The following is a 17127-nucleotide window of genomic DNA, read 5'->3' as shown; positions in this document are numbered from 1 at the left end:
ACTATTTAGTTTTAAGTTGCTATTCACTTTTAACTATTGAGAGCATAGTGAACAATGTAGTTAATAAATCTTCTGAGCTCAACTATTAAGAATGGACATTTCCCAGCTACTATAAATGGAATTGAATCTAAGAGTCATAGACATGTGATTCATTTTTATTTTTATTTATTTATTTTTTTAGACAGTCTCACCCTGTCACCCAGGCTGGAGTACAGTGGTGCAATCTCAGCTCACTGCAACCTCCACCTCCCGGGTTCAAGCGATTCTCCTCCGTCAGCCTCCCAAGTAGCTGGGATTACAGATGTGTGTCACCACGCCCAGCTAATTTTTGTATTTTCAGTAGAGATGGGGTTTCTTCATGTTGGCCAGGCTGGTCTCGAACTCCTGACTTCGTGATCCGTGGGCCTCGGCCTCCCAAAGTGCTGAGATTACAGGCCTGAGCCACCGCACCCAGCCTCATTTTTAAAATTGTATCAACTTCAGGCTGGGCATGGTGGCTCACCCCTGTAATTCCAGCACTTTGGTAGGCTGAGGTGGGTGGATCCCCTGAGGTCAGGAGTTCAAGACCAGCCTGGCCAGCATGATGAAACCCTGTCTCTACTAAAAATACACACACACACAAATAACCAAGTGTGGTAGCACATGCCTATAATCCCAGCTACTTGGGAGGCTGAGGCATAAGAATAGCTTGAACCCAGGAGGCGGAGGTTGCAATGAGTCGAGATCACACCATTGCACTCCAGCCTGAACGACAGAGAGAGACTCTGTCTCAAAAAAAAAAAAAAAAATTGTATCAACTCCAAAGTATTAAAAAACTGATTATCAGCTGAGCATGATGGCTCATGCCTATAATCCCAGCGCTTTGGGAGGCTGAAGCAGAAGAATTACATGAGCCCAGGAGGTCAAAACTAGAATGGGCAACATGGTAAGACCCTATTTTAAAAAAAAATTTTTTTAAATAGCCAGGCATGGTGTCACATGCCTGTAGTCCCAGCTACTCAGGAGGCTGAAGTGAGAAGATCACTTGAGCCTGGGAGATCAAGGCTACAGTGAGCCATGTTCATGCCACTGCACTCCAGCCTGGGCAACAGAGCCAGATCCTGTCTCAAAGAAAAAAAAAAAATTATCCAATAAATAAATCAAATAAATATGCAGAACTGATAGTAAACCTTATTATTTAATAAAAAGCTAAGTTCACATTGGCTTCCCTTTCTTAAGAGCATCATAAATAATTTAATTCAATATAGTTTTTAAAAAAAATCAGATCCCATAATCGTAGATTCCAAAGAACTATCCAGATTCTTTTTAAATTCAGAAATGTTGTGTGTGTGTATATAGGCCTTACCGAAAAATTTTTATTAGAGATTTTTGTTGTATTATTTGTGATAAGAGAGAATGTATTCTTTTTTTTTTTTTTTTTTTAATTTGAGTCGAAGTCTCACTCTGTCCACCAGGCTGGAGTGCAGTGGTACCATCTCGGCCCACTGCAACCTCCACCTCCCAGGTTTAAGCGATTCTCCTGCCTCAGCCTCCCGAGTAGCTGGGACTACAGGCATGCGCCACCACGCCCAGCTAATTATTGTATTTTTAGTAGAGAAGGGGTTTCACCATCTTGGCCAGGATGGTCTGGCTCTCCTGACCTCGTGATCCGCCTACCTCGGCCTCCTAAAGTGTTGGGATTACAGGCATGAGCAACCACGCCCGGCCGAGAGAATGTATTCTTACATCAGACCTAGGAAGTCTAAATTTTAAAACGAATGAGAGGGAGAGGGTGTTGATCTGCCTTCCATTAACATAACTTTTCTTGAGGAGTGTATGCATTTTCTCTAAATATGTAGATAAGCCATCCAGTTTTGCATTGTACTTTGGGTGCATTTTGGTCATCGCAAAGACTCCGTCAAACATTCACAAAAGGATGGTATACTGGCCTTTGCTGGAATTCAGCTACTAGCTCATCTGATCCATTAGGGAATGTCTAAGGGTCTAGTTAGTTAATGTAGCACAAAACCTCACTCAATTGTGAGTACTGGCCAAATGTGTCAACAAAAAAATGTTCTTAACATCTAAGGTACAAATGGATCCCCAAATAAAAAGTTCTCAGAGGCCAGTTTATAGTTTTACCCTACATAAAATAGCAGAGCCTGATTATAATTTCCATATCTTTGAATATGTGCATACTTTTGTACTTTGTGTGAGAAGGTAGGAAAATCAAACAATTTGTGTCTATTTTTTTCAGATGCCCAGACCTGGAGGATCCCCAAGGTCTTCTCATGGTTACAGCAGGAAGGACACCTCTCTGAGGAAGAGGTGGCCAGAACATTTAACTGTGGGGTTGGCGCTGTCCTTGTGGTATCAAAGGAGCAGACAGAGCAGATTCTGAGGGATATCCAGCAGCACAAGGAAGAAGCCTGGGTGATTGGCAGTGTGGTTGCACGAGCTGAAGGTACTTGCTCCTTATTCATTTTTAGATATATAATTTTAGCTGTATAATTTTAGCTATACCTCAGCCTTGCCTCACAAGCTTTCTGCCCACCTTTTAGTGCAGCCATCGCTATGGCAACTATCTTTACACAGATGTAACATGACAGCACCCACCCCAGCAATACCACGTATCTCTTCATTTCTGCCTCAGAACTCTGAGCATTCATGCATGCACAGCCACACCCCACAGGATCGCTTCCCAAAGTAATCTCCCTACACACAAGACCTCATGGCTCTGCTTTGTCACTCAGCTCGATTCAAGGAATAGCGAGCAAGCACCCTGACAAGTACTGTATCAGTCAGGACTCTGCGAGAAGTGCTAGAACTTGGCAGAGGGGCAGAAAATCCACTCAGATTCACTAACAAAGATGTCACATGCTTGCTTTGGCAGCACACATACTAAAATTGAAACGATACAGAGAAGATTCACAAAAATAAAAAATAGAAAAAAAAAATGTCAGACCTTGTTGACTTTACCTCTATCTGCCTTTCTTTCCTCTATTGTGTAGGATTCATTTTCAAGCAGGTTCTCCAAATGCCGGAAAGATAACATCCTTCAGCTCACATTACAATAAGAAAGAGAGACCCGGCCGGGCGTGGTGGCTCACGCCTGTAATCCCAGCACTTTGGGAGGCCGAAGCGGGTGGATCACGAGGTCAGCAGATCAAGACCATCTTGGCTAACTCGGTGAAACCCCGTCTCTACTAATAAATACAAAACATTAGCCGGGCGTGGTGGCGGGCGCCTGTAGTCCCAGCTACTCGGGAGGCTGAGGCAGGAGAATGGCGTGAACCTGGGAGGCGGAACTTGCAGTGAGCCGAGATCGGGCCACTGCACTCCAGCCTGGGCAACAGAGCAAGACTCCGTCTCAAAAAGAAAAAAAAGAGAGACCTTCTTTCTTAACATCACATATCAAGCCTTTAAATGGCTTTGCTGGGTCACATGCTTATCCCCGAGACCAGGAGGTCATGGCACTACTGTGGGTGGTCTCACTAGGAAGATTTGGGGAGTAGGGGCAGAATACTGGCAGGCAGTCATATATATCCACTGTATGCTTCAAGATAGTGATGTGATCTGCAGCTTTTAGTTGAAGTAATTACATATGTCCACCTTTTGGAAGTTTTTATGAATGAGTAGTGTTAAGTGATACAAATGTGTTGTTCATTTTAGTCCTTGCATTATCTTATTTTCAGGATAAAATATACCCTAAAGTTTTCATAAAATATTTTTCTTTCCATTATTCCTGTTAATTCACAATTGTTCTTTACTTATTTATGGATATGTTTGAAATGAAGGTTCCCCACGTGTGAAAGTCAAGAATCTGATTGACAGCATGCAAATAAATGGGTCAGTGTTGAAGAATGACTCCCCGACAAATCATTTCTCTTTTGAAAAAAAAAAGGCCAGAGTGGCTGTCTTAATATCTGGAACAGGTGAGATGTGGCTTCCTCTTCACTGTAGAGCTGTTGACTGCCCTTCCTTTCCTCCCCGCACTCTTATGAGGTTGTAAGGATACTCTCGGCAGAGTCTAGGGACTGGGGGGAATCATGAGGGTTGTCTTTGTCTTTCAGCATTCTTAGTCTTTCCACTTTTCTTAGGAATTTGAGACAGCTCCCAAAGAAAAAAGTAAAGGATTTCAGAAAGCTGGGATTATAGGTGTGAGCCACCATATCCAGCCTCTTCCAGTTATTTTAAAATGTGTAATAAATTATTGTTGACTATAGTCACCCTGTTATGCTATCAAACACTATATTTTGTTCATTCTAACTATATTTTTGTACCCATTAGCATCCCCTCTCCCCGTCTCTCCCACTACCCTTCCTAGCCTCTGGTAACCATCATTGCACTATCATCATGAGTTCAACTGTTTTAATTTTTAGCTCCCACAAATAAGTGAGAACATGTGAGGTTTGTCTTTCTGTGCCTGACTTATTTCACTTAACTTAATGACCTCCCGTTCCATCCATGTTGTTGCAAATGACAGGATCTCATTCTTTTTTATGGCTGAATAGTACTCCATTGTGTGATGTACCACATTTTCTTTATCCATTTGTCTGCTGATAAACATTAGGTTGCTTCCAGATCTTGGCTATGGAGAATAAACATGAAACTGCAGATATCTCTTTGATAACACTGATTTTCTTTCTTTTGGGTATATACCTAGCAATGGGATTGCTGGATCATATGGTAGCTCTGTTTTTTAATTTTCGAGGACCCTTCAAACTGTTCTCCATAATAATTGTACTAATTTACATTCCCAATAGTGTGTGACGGTTCCCTTTTCTCCACATCTTCGCCAGCGTGTTATTGCCTGTCTTTTGGATGGTAGCCATTTTAACTGGGGCGAGACAATATGTCATTATAGTTTTGATTTGCATTTCTCTGATGATTAATGACGTTGAGCACCTTTTTATATACCTGTTTGCAATTTGTATGTTTTCTTTTAAGAAATGTCTGTTCAGATCTTTTGCCCATTCTTAATCAGAGTATTAGATTTTTCCCTAATGAATTGTTTAAGCTCCTTATATATTCTGGTTACTAAATCCCTTGTCAGATGGGTAGTTTGCACATATTTTCTACCATTCTGTGGGTTGTCTCCTTACTTTGTTGATTGTTTCCATTGCTATACAGAACTTTTCCATATTTACTTTAGTTGCCTGTGCCAAGAGAAAGGAAATTTAGAAGCCTCACATATCACCAGTCTTTTCCAAGACATTTATTCAGAAAATTTGACCGTCCCCTATTCAAAATGGCACATCTCTTTTTTTAAGAAGTGTGAGGCTGGGCGCGGTGGCTCACGCCTGTAATCCCAAATTTGGGAGGCCGAGGTGGGCAGATCGCCTGATGTCAGGAGTTCCAGACGAGCCTGGCCAACATGGTGAAACCCCATCTCTACTAAAAATACAAAAATTAGCCAGGTGTGGTGGTGGGCTCCTGTAATCCCAGCTACTCGGGAGGCTGAGGCAGGAGAATTGCTTGAACCCGGGAGGTGGAGGTTGCAGTGAACCCAGATCGTACCACTGCACTCCCAGCGTGGGCGACAGAGTGAGACTCCCTCTCAAAAAAAAAAAAAAAAAGAAGAAGAAGTAGTATGAGTTCACTGCACTGCTGTTTTTCTCCCTTCTCAGGATCGAACCTGCAAGCACTCATAGACAGTACTCGCGAACCAAATAGCTCTGCACAAATTGATATTGTTATCTCCAACAAAGCCGCAGTAGCTGGGTTAGATAAAGCGGAAAGAGCTGGTATTCCCACTAGAGTAAGTTACTTGGGCAAATATCTTTCCTGTGGGCCATATTTAAGCTCGTAATCTGCCCTCACAGGACCCTGGTCTGTGGGCACTTGTTCTTGGGACTTTGCCATTTTGGGTGGGTGCTGGGCTTGCCTTCTCCTTCATCCTGTCCCTTTCTTAATAATCTCTCTATCAGGTATATCTTTACAAGGAAGTGAAGTATGGTCTGTGTAAAGGTTGAGTTTTTAATTATTTTTGGTAATTCATTGAAAAGGGTTGTGCTTATCTTTTTCTATTACAGGTAATTAATCATAAACTGTATAAAAATCGTGTAGAATTTGACAGTGCAATTGACCTAGTCCTTGAAGAGTTCTCCATAGACATAGTCTGTCTTGCAGGATTCATGAGAATTCTTTCTGGCCCCTTTGTCCGGAAGTGGAATGGTAAGCAAAAATTATTCGACATCACATTGGCAAATCAGTTGAAAATGGTCTCCAGAACAGATAACTTGCCACACAATCCCAGTACTGAACACCCATCCCAGAAATCCAACTCCTGTTTGACTGTGATATTTTATTAATACTTTAACACAGGTCACAGTTTAATTTCCTTTGTTTTACACTAAAGAATGATCCAATGATGATTTATTAACCTGCTCTCCGTTTACTTTGGCTTGCTGTAATTAATCACTTTTTCTAATGTAGCTTAGTTTTGTTTCACATTACTGCAAAGATAATATTTCATCTTCTGAATAAATATTCAGAAGACCTTCCTTTATTTGTTTGGAAGCAAAAGAGAGTGATTCCATATATCCCAAAATGAAGAGTCCATCCTCTCTTAGGAAGCATAGACCATTGCCAGGAGTTGGCAAGGAGGAGGTTATTGCCAGAAAACACATACTATCTATGTTACTGCCTTCTTCCCAAAAGCCTTGACTGCATCCTGTTTGTGTAGGTTTGTACACAGTTGGTCACACAGTTGGTCAATAAATGCATTTTCCCTCCAAAGAGTTTATGTATTCTTACGTGAATGTAGTTAGAGCACTTCTGGTGTGATATAAAATAGACAATGCCTTTTGGTGACATGAGCCACACAGAACTAATCTAGCATCTGTCTGGTGGACAGGTCACTTTGTGGTTAGAAGTCAAGCACATAGATGCTATGTAAGAACCTCTTGCTTATTTTTAATAGTACATGCCAGCAACAAGCTGGTATTCAGCATGAACTCCCCACCTTCCTGTCACCATGAGTGTCTGTTCAGAGCACCCCAGCATGCCTTTGGCTGTGCAAGGCGGGTACTTGCTGCTTCCAGGGCCTTCTTGGATGAGAACTTACTTCTTTTTACCACATTTCTGTGTTTGGCAAAGAAAACATCCATCCCAGAAATCCAACTCCTGTTTGACTTCGGATCTAGATAGGAAAACGTATTCCTTTAACAGAATGCCCAGGATTTTTAAATTCTGACGCTATACTTTTTTTAATTTTTAGGAAAAATGCTCAATATCCACCCATCCTTGCTCCCTTCTTTTAAGGGTTCGAATGCCCATGAGCAAGCCCTGGAAACCGGAGTCACAGTTACTGGGTGCACTGTACACTTTGTAGCTGTGAGTATGTCTTTTTCTACCAACATAATATTAGTAGTCAGATGTAAATTACGCTGGCTAGAAGGTAATGTTCAAAACTTTTGCTTACTTTTCCAGGAAGATGTAGATGCTGGACAAATTATTTTGCAAGAAGCTGTTCCCGTGAAGAGAGGTGATACTGTCGCAACTCTTTCTGAAAGAGTAAAATTAGCAGAACATAAAATATTTCCTGCAGCCCTTCAGCTGGTGGCCAGTGGAACTGTACAGCTTGGAGAAAATGGCAAGATCTGTTGGGTTAAAGAGGAATGAAGCCTTTTAATTCAGAAATGGGGCCAGTTTTGAAAGAATTATTTGCTGTTTGCATGGTGGTTTTTTATCATGGACTTGGCCCAAAAGAAAAACTGCTAAAAGACAAAAAAGACCTCACCCTTACTTCATCTATTTTTTTAATAAATAGAGACTTACTAAAAACAAGACTAGTTAGTGCAGCACATCTGAGACATACAGTTTTCTTGGTCTTTTTTATGCTCTTTTTCTAACCGTCACCCCCTCTTTTTTTTTTTTTTTTTTGGTATTGCCTGACAACATGACAAATCACCTCCATTTTTATAAGTTATATGTTTTCAGCTGGGCACGGTGGCTCACGCCTGTAGTAATCCCAGCACTTTGGGAGGCCGAGGCAGGCGGATCATGAGGTCAGGAGATCGAGACTATCCTGGCTAACACAGTGAAATCCCGTCTCTACTAAAAATACAAAAAATAGTTAGCTGGGCATGGTGGTACGCACCTGTAATCCCAGCTACTCGGGTGGCTGAGGCAGGAGAATCGCTTGAACCCAGGAGGCGGAGGTTGCAGTGAGCCAAGATCATGCCACTGCACTCCAGCCTGGGCAACAGAGCAAGACTCGTCTCAAAAAATAATAATGGGCCGGGTGCGGTGGCTCACACCTATAATCCCAGTACTTGGGAGGCCAAGGCGGGCAGATCACGAGGTCAGGAGATCGAGACCATCCTGGCTAACACAGTGAAACCCCATCTCTACTAAAAATACAAACAAAAAAAAAAAAATCCTGGGTGTGGTGGCGGGCGCCTGTGGTCCCAGCTACTCGGGAGGCTGAGGCAGGAGAATGGCATGAACCCGGGAGGCAGAGCTTGCAGTGAGCCGAGATCGTGCCACCGCACTCCAGCCCAGGCGACAGAGCAAGACTCCATCTCAATAAATAAATAAAATAATAAGTTATGTGTTTTCTGATCTTTGATCATATGCTTTTGAAGCCATGACTGCTGGATGTATCTGAGTTAAAATGAGGAAAAGAAACATGAGGACAAGCCCAAGTGTATCACCTGGGTTCCGTTTATAATCTTGGTTATAGATTCCAGTGTGTAAAAGTTGCCCAGCCTCCTTCTGATCAGTGTCAAGTGACTATCTCTTCCCCAAGTCTAACAAGGCAGTATTTCTTCCTTATATTGTATAGCTGATTTGAGACTTTTCCGACCATCGTGATCATAATCTGGTGTGTTAAGATTTCTGGATAGCTCCCATTTCTGAAGGATAGTATCCTTTATGCTTTGAAGTATCATTAAACGTTCCTGTAATTATTGACACTTTCTGTAATCCCCAGATTTTAGCTTCAGTAAAGTTTAGTTATCCTGTGGTTTATAAAGATCCATACTTCTCTGCAAGTCACTAGAGGATTAGGGGGAGAGTTGGTGGCTTTTAGATTCAAGCACAAAACTTTAGGCACGTTTCTCATCCACTGTGTCTCTCTATTCCCTTGTCAATTAAAGTAGGCAAATACCATTCATATAGTTGTTTTGATGAGACAGAGTCTCACTCAGTCACCCAGGCTGGGGTGCAGTGGCAAGATCTCGGCTCACTGCAACCTCTGCCTCCCGGGTTCAAGTGATTCTCCTGCCTCAGCCTCCTGAGTAGCTAGGATTACAGGCATGCACTACCACACCCGGCTCATTTTGTATTTTTAGTAGAGATGGGGTTTCACCATGCTGGCCAGGCTGGTCTCCAACTCCTGGCCTCATTTGATCTGCCTGCTTTGGCCCCCATAGTGCTGGGATTACAGGCGTGAGCCACCGTACCTGGCCCTCCTTTGGCTTTTTTAAAACCAAAATTGTCTTTATCTCCCAAAGTGTTTTTCAGCAATTCTAATGCATACATTTGCCTCCTCCACTGTTTAAAAGAGACCATCTCTGACAGCCGTTCTTTCACAAGCCATGTAAATTTTACATTTACCACAGTGTTAGATCGTTTTCCTTTATCTGGAGCCAAATGTTAATTAACAGTTAAAAACTGATTCATAAGTGGAGACAATGCAAATGTTCATCAGCAAATGAACTGATAAATATATGGATAAATATATCCATACATTGAATACTATTCAATTATAAAAAAGGAATGAAATACTAACACATGCTACAGTGTGGGTGAGCCTTGAAGCATTATCCTAAGTGAAAGAATTCAGGGCCAGGTGCAGTGGCTCAGCCTTGTAATCCCAGCACTTTGGGAGGCCAAGGTAGGCGGATCACGAGGTCAAGAGATCAAGACCATCCTGGCCAACACGGTGAAACCCTGTCTCTAATAAAAATACAAAAATTAGCTGGGCGTGGTGGCGTGCACCTGTAGTCCCAGCTACTAGGGAGGTTGAGGCAGGAGAATTGCTTGAATCCGGGAGGCAGAGGTTGCAGTGAGCTGAGATAATGCCACCGCACTCCAGCCTGCCAATAGAGCAAGACTCCATCTCAAACAAAAAAAAAGAATTCAGTCATAAATAACCACATGCAGCCAGGCATGGTGGCTCACACCTGTAATCCCAGCACTGGGGGGCCAAGGTAGGAGGATCAGTTGAGCCCAGGAGTTCAAGACCAGCCTGGACAACATAGTGAGACCCCCATAACTACAAATAAAATAGAAAAATTAGGCATGGTGACACACACCTGTAGTCCCAGCTACTTGGGAGGCTGAGGTAGGAGGATTCCTTGAGCTCAGGAGGTCGAAGCTTCAGTGAGCTGTGATCGCACAACTGTACTCCAGCTTGAGTAAGACGTTTTCTCAATAACACCACCACCAAAAAGACTGGCTGGTCTCGGTGGCTCATGCCTGTAATCCTAGCACTTTGGGAGGCTGAGGCAGGCAGATAACCAGGTCATGAGATCGAGACCATCCTGGCCAACATGGTGAGACCCCACTTCTACTAAAAATAAAAATAAGCGGCTGGGTGCAGTGGCTCACGCCTGTAATCCCAGCACTTTGGGAGGCCAAGGCGGGCAGATCACGAGGTCAGGAGATCGAGATTTCCTTATTAAATGTTTCATGGTAACATGGTGAAACCCCGTCTCTACTAAAATAGTACAAAAAATTAGCCAGGCGTGGTGGCGGGCACCTGTAGTCTCAGCTACTCGGGAGGCTGAGGCAGGAGAATGGCGTGAACCCAGGAGGCGGAGCTTGCAGTGAGCTGAGATCGTGCCACTGCACTCCAGCCTGGGCGACAGAGCGAGATTCCGTCTCAAAAAAGAAAAAAGAAGAAAAAATAAAAATAAATAAAATAAATAAACTGGGCGTGGTGGTGCGCGCCTGTAGTCCCAACTACTCAGGAGGCTGAGGCAGGAGAATTGTTTGAACCTAGGAGGCGGAGATGGCAGTGAGCCAAGATCGTGCCACTGCACTCCAGCCTGGCAACACAGTGAGACTCCGTCTCAAAAAATAAAGACCACATATTATACAAATCTATTTATATGAAATGTCCAGGCTGGGTGCAGTACCATCCACCTGTAATCCCAGCACTTTGGGAGGCCAAGGAGGGAAGACTGCTTGAGTCCAGGAGTTCCAGACCAGCTTAGGCAACATAGCAGGAAACCATTTCTACAAAAAATAAAATATAAAAATTAGCCAGGTGTGGCCATGTGCGGTGGCTCAGGCCTATATTCCAGCACTTTGGGAGGACGAGGCAGGGGGATCACTTGAGGTCAGGAGTTCGAGACCAGCCAGGCCAACATGGTGAAATGCCATCTCAACTAAAAATACAAAAATTAGCCAGGCATGGTGGCCCTTGCCTGTAATCCCAGCTACTCTGGAAGCTGAAGCAGGAGAACCACTTGAACCTGGAAGGCGGAGGTTGCATTGAGCTGGGATCACACCACTGCACTCCAGCCTGGGTGACGGAGTGAGACCTTGTCTCAAAAATAATAAGAAGTAGAAGAAAGGAAGGGCCGGGCGCGGTGGCTCATGCATGTAATCCCAACACTTTGGGAGGCCGAGGTGGATGGATCACTTGAGGTCAGGACTTTGAGACCAGCCTGGCCAACATGCTGAAACCCCATCTCTACTAAAAATAGAAAAATTAGCCAGGCATGGAGCGTGTGCCTGTAGTCCCAGCTCCTCGGGAGGCTGAAACAGGAGGACTGCTTGAGCCCTGGAGGCGGAGGTTGCAGTGAGCCGAGATCACGCCACTGCACTCCAGCCTGGGCAACAGAGGGGAACTTCGTCTCAAAAAAAAAAAATTAGCCAGGTGTGGTGGCACACACATGTGGTCCCAGCTACTTGGGAGGCTGAGGTGGCAGGATCACTTGAGCCTAGGAGGTTGAGTGCAATCGAGCTGAGATCATGCCACTACACTCCAGCCTGGGCAACAAAGTGAGACCCTGTCTCTAAAACTAATAATAATAACTGGGGCCGAGCACGGTGGCTCACGCCGGTAATCTCAGCACTTTGGGAGGTCGAGGCAGGCGGATCACTTGAGGTCAGGAGTTCAAGACCTGCCTGGCCAAAATGGTGAAATCCTGTCTCTATTAAAAATACAAAAATTAGCTAGGCATGGTGGCAGGTGCCTATAATCCCAGCTACTTGGGAGAGTGAGGCAGGAGAATCGCTGGAACCCGGGAGGTGGAGGTTGCAGTGAGACGAGATGGCACCACTGCACTTCAGCCTAAGTGGCAGAGCAAGACTCCGTCTCAAAAAAAAAAAAAAAAAAAAATCCTAATAATAATAAATAACATTTAATAAGGAAATGTCCAGAATAGGCAAATCCAGAAGACAAGAAATAGATTAGTTGTTGCCTAAGGTGGATAGAGGGATAGAGGTATTTGGGGTGACAACGAAAGGGTACAGGGGTTTTTGTTTGAGTGATGAAAATGTTCTAGAATTGATTGCAGTGATAGTTGCACAACCACAAGAATGTACTGAAAGCCATTGAATTGTACATGTCAAATTCATGATTGCATGGCATATGAATTGTATCTCTAAAACTGTTTCCCAAAAGGAGACACCCAACTTGTCTGTCACTCAAAAAAACAAATCAATTTTTTTTTTTCAGTTGGAGTTTCACTCTGTTACCCAGGCTGGAGTGGAGTAGCGCGATCTCAGCTCACTGCAACCTCTGCCTCCCAGGTTCAAGGGATTCTCCTGCTTCAGCCTGCCGAATAGCTGAGATTATAGGCGTTCACCACCATGCCCAGCTAATTTTTGTATTTTTAGTAGAGACGGGGTGTCACTATGCTGGCCAGGCTGGTCTGGAACTCCCCACCTCAAGCAATCTGCCCACCTCGGCCTCCCAAAGTGTTGGGATTATAGGCATGAGCCACCGTGCCTGGCCTAAAAAAAAAAAAAAAAAAAAAATCATTTTTTTATAAAAAATTTGATTCATAGTTTTTTTAAATACAACAAGAGTACATTGAACACACTTCACATTCAGAACATGAAGTCTTTTAAATGAATAGAGGTAGAACTTCCAACTTCCAGGCTTTGTAACAGAAAGCATATTAAAGACTCAGTAGCAAGCCTAATCCTCAAATCCCCCATCTGTTAACCTGATAATCCTCATGTGTAAACTTATTTAAGAGGCTAACTCCTGAGCCCACCTGTATCCTGAGCATTGCAATAAAGATGTGAAGATTTTAATATTACAAGCTGATTTTGCTTTATAAAATGAAAGTTTCATGAATTGAAATATCTGTGGACACTGAAACCTCAACAACAATTTTTTTTTTTTTTTTTTGAGTCAGAGTCTCACTCTGTCACCAAGGCCGGAGTGCAGTGGTGCGATCTCGGCTCACTGCACACTCTGCCTTCCGGGTTCAAGCAATTCTCTGCCTCAGCCTCCCGAGTAGCTGGAATTACAGGAACCCGCTACCACACCCGGCTAATTTTTGTATTTTTAGTAGAGATGGGGTTTCACCATCTTGGCCAGGCTGGTCTCTAACTCCTCACCTCGTGATCCACCCTCCTTGGCCTCCCAAAGTGCTGAGATTACAGGCGTGTAATTTCACGCCTGTAAATTGCTGGGATTACAGGCGTGAGCCACCGCACCCAGCCTTTTTTTTTTTTTTGAGACGGACTCTAGCTCTGTCGCCCAGACTGGAGTGCAGTGGCGAGATCTCAGCTCACTGCAACCTATGCCTCCCGGGTTCAAGTGATTCTCCTGCCTCAACCTCCCAGGTAGCTGGGATTACAGGCACGTGCCACCACGCCCAGCTAATTTTTGTATTTGTAGTAGAGATGGGGTTTCTCCATGTTGGTCAGGCTGGTCTCGAACTCCCGACCTCAGGTGATCCGCCCGCCTTGGCCTCCCAAAGTTCTGGGATTACAAACAGCCACCGTGCCCGGCCTCCCAGCTAATTTTTATATTTTCAGTAGAGACAGGGTTTCACCATGTTGGCCAGGCTGGTCTCAAACTCCTGACCTCAGGTGATCCGCCCACTTCAGCCTCCCAAAGTGCTGGGATTACAAGCGTGAGCCACCGCACCTGGCCCCAAACAGCATTTTAAATTTCCGACATCACCAAACTCCAGAAAGTCACAGGAAAAAAAAATAGTTGTTATAACAATATCACTCAACTCCTTGAATGCTTCAGTTATATCCACCAGGAAAATCTACCACTGAAAATCATTTCAAATGAAATACTCAGCTGAGGAGTCTATTAGATCCTCCTTCACTTTTGTTGAAAGCCAAGTATTGGAAACCACACAATTTTTTTTTTTTTTTTTTTTTTTGAGAGGGAGTCTCACTCTGTTGCCCAGGCTCTAGTGCAGTGGTGTGATCTTCGCTCACTGCAACCTCCGCCTCCTGGGTTCAAGTGATTCTCCTGCCTCAGTCTGCCAAGTAGCTGAGATTACAGGCGTCTGCCACCACGCCCAGCTAATTTTTGTATTTTTTAATAAAGACGGGGGTTTCACCATTTTGGTCAGGCTGGTCTCGAACTCCTAACCTCAAATGATCCGCTCGTCTCGGCCTCCCAAAGTGCTGGGTTTACAGGTGTCAGCCACCACGCCCAGCCTTTTTTCTTTTTTAGACAGGGTCTTGCTCTGTCACCCATGCTGAAGTGCACTGGCATGATCACAGCACACTGCAGGCTTGACCTCCTGGGCTCAAGTGATCCTCCCACCTCAGCCTCCTGATTAGTTGGGACTACAGTCTCGTGCCACCATGCCTGGCTAATTTTTGTATTTTGTAGAGTTAGGGTCTTACTGTGTTGTCCAGGCTGCTCTCGAACTTCTACACTCAAGCAATCCTCCCCCTTTAACCTCCCAAAGTTCTGAGATTAGAGGGGTGAACCATTACACCTGGCCAAACCATCCAATCCATAAAGGATTAATTTTCCTTCTTCAGCACCCACAGTAAATCAACCTTTTCAATTGCACCTTTGCTGCCTGGAAGGTGTTAACAGTCTGGGGTAAATGAGAGGTGTGCCTTTCTTTTGCAAATTGAGGGAGGGATGATGCTCAGAGGGGAGGTGGGACTTCTTTGTACACCTTGAGGGATTCTTGTATTCAACACTGTGACATCACTCCGGGGTCAGTCATTAGCTTCGAGGAGGAGGTTTAGGCATTGGCGTTGGCATTGGCAAGGGAGAGTAGATAATGAACATTATGTAGAGGCGTGGAATCTGAGAGCACCAATCGCGTGAGAAGGGCGGAGCCAGCCAAGGACACTGGGTATGAGTAGGCTGTGCAGTAGGGGGATCCAGGAGAGAGAAAGAGAGAGACGCCGCGAAGCTTGAAGAAGGGTGTCTCAAAGAGCGGAGAACGAGCTTCTGGTGCTTTTCTCTTAGAGGTCAACTACAGCAAGAAGAGAGAAGAGTCAGTGCCACCTGCACAAGCACCCTTCAGCAAACCCGAAATCCCAGGATCAGAAACTCCTGTCTTTCTTCGGATGAGGAGACTCTGCCCCACATCCCACCCCCAGCACAGCTCACCCAAATCCAAATCTCCAAGTTGGCAGAATGACTTCGAAAGAGGAAAGCAGGAGGCAGCAGCCCAGAACTGGTCCTGCAGGGCAGGGGTGTGTTCAGCAAGAGGAAAATGAGGGGGAAAGCTTTCACCTGCTTTCAGAGTTTTCCATCTGGGAGGAAACATTTTGGGTAACACAAATCCCTGGGACCTACTGAAGGGACGTATAAGGATCAAAGACACCTGCTGTGTTGGTCTGGTGGGGCTGATGTGACAAAGCACCACAGACTGGGGCTCCAACTACAGGAGACCGTTATTCTCCCACAGTCCTGGAGACTGGAAGTCCAAGATCAAGGTGTCTGCAGAGTGGGTTTCTCCTGAGGCCTCTCCTTGGCCGGCAGATGGCTGCCTTCTTTCTGTGTCCTCACAGGGACGTTGCTCTGTGTGTGCACAACCCTGGTGTCTCTTTGGGGCCAAATTTCCTCCTTTTATAAGGATGCCAGTCAGATTGGATTATCACCCACCTTAACAGCCTCATTTTAACTTAATCACCTATTTAAATAACTTATCTCCAAATGCAGTCACATTCTAAAGTACTGGGGGTTAGGGCTTCAACATGGGGGCACAATTCAGCCCAAAGCATGGAGAAGTGACCAGGTCATCTGGAGGGAGACAGCTGTGTGAACACCATCTTGATTACCCACCTCCTTGTGCAAATGCATCATCAAAATAACTAGTGTTTATCCCACCAGCTTTGTGGACTAGAAGCATGGAGAGCAGTAATTCCATTACCTCAGTAATTACAATAAAGAAATCTTATTTTTTTTTTTTTCTTGGGACGGAGTCTTGCTCTCGTTACCCAGGCTGGAGAGCAGTGGAGAGATCTCAGCTCACTGCAACCTCTGCCTCCAGGTTCAAATGATCCTCCTGCTTCAGCCTCCTGAGTAGCTGGGATTACAGGTGCCCACCACCACACCCGGCTAATTTTTGTATTTTTAGTAGAGTTGGGGTTTTGCCACATTGGCCAGGCTGGTCTCAAACTCCTGACCTCAGGTGATCTGCCCGCCTCGGCCTCCCAAAGTGCTGGGATTACAGGTGTAAGCCACCGCACCCAGCCAGTAATTACAATAAAGGAATCTTAAGTGTGTGTGTTGACACACACCTATCAGACTGGCGAAGATTAAAAAGAGACTACTAATGTGAGTTCTCAAGACTGTGGAGTAACAGACATTTCCAAATATGTTGGTGATGCAAACTGGTCCATCCCTTCTTGAACATAATTTAGCAATACCTATTTATTCACAAAACATAGTGGCCACTTTTCTGTGGCTGCATCTACAGAACCATGTCATTTTTTTTTTTTTTTTTTTTTTTTTGTGGTGAGACGGAGTCTCACTCTGTCACCCAGGCTGGAGTGCAGTGGCGCGATCTTGGCTCACTGCAACCTCCGCCTCCCAGGTTCAAGAGATTCTCCTGCCTCAGCCCCCCGAGTAACTGGGATTACAGGCTCCTGCCACCACACCCGGCTACTTTTTTTTCTTTTTAGTAGAGACCGGGTTTTACCATCTTGGCCAGGCTGGTCTCAAACTCCTGACCTCATGATCCACCCACCTCAGCCTCCCAAAGCGCTGGGATTACAGGTGTGAGCCATCCTGTC

General features: G+C 44.7%; 1 protein-coding gene across 3 annotated transcripts in view; it reads left to right on the top strand.

The window, feature by feature from the left end:
- GART (phosphoribosylglycinamide formyltransferase, phosphoribosylglycinamide synthetase, phosphoribosylaminoimidazole synthetase) overlaps positions 1–7767 on the top strand; it is a 37817-nt gene extending 30050 nt beyond the window's left edge. For all 3 annotated transcript variants that reach the window (XM_024239467.3, XM_054542780.2, XM_024239466.3), the window contains exons 17-22: positions 2237–2443; positions 3777–3914; positions 5610–5740; positions 6015–6156; positions 7202–7317; positions 7414–7767. In XM_024239467.3, coding sequence (XP_024095235.2) covers positions 2237–2443; positions 3777–3914; positions 5610–5740; positions 6015–6156; positions 7202–7317; positions 7414–7605 — 926 coding nt within the window. In that variant the 3' untranslated portion in view covers positions 7606–7767. The remainder of the gene's footprint in view (positions 1–2236; positions 2444–3776; positions 3915–5609; positions 5741–6014; positions 6157–7201; positions 7318–7413) is intronic.
- The last annotated feature ends 9360 nt before the right edge of the window (positions 7768–17127 follow it).

Source organism: Pongo abelii, chromosome 22 (genome assembly GCF_028885655.2).
Source record: "Pongo abelii isolate AG06213 chromosome 22, NHGRI_mPonAbe1-v2.0_pri, whole genome shotgun sequence".
Classification (NCBI taxonomy): domain Eukaryota; kingdom Metazoa; phylum Chordata; class Mammalia; order Primates; family Hominidae; genus Pongo; species Pongo abelii.
Note: the sequence above shows the minus strand (reverse complement) of the source record. Positions and strands in the feature narration are given on the sequence as shown.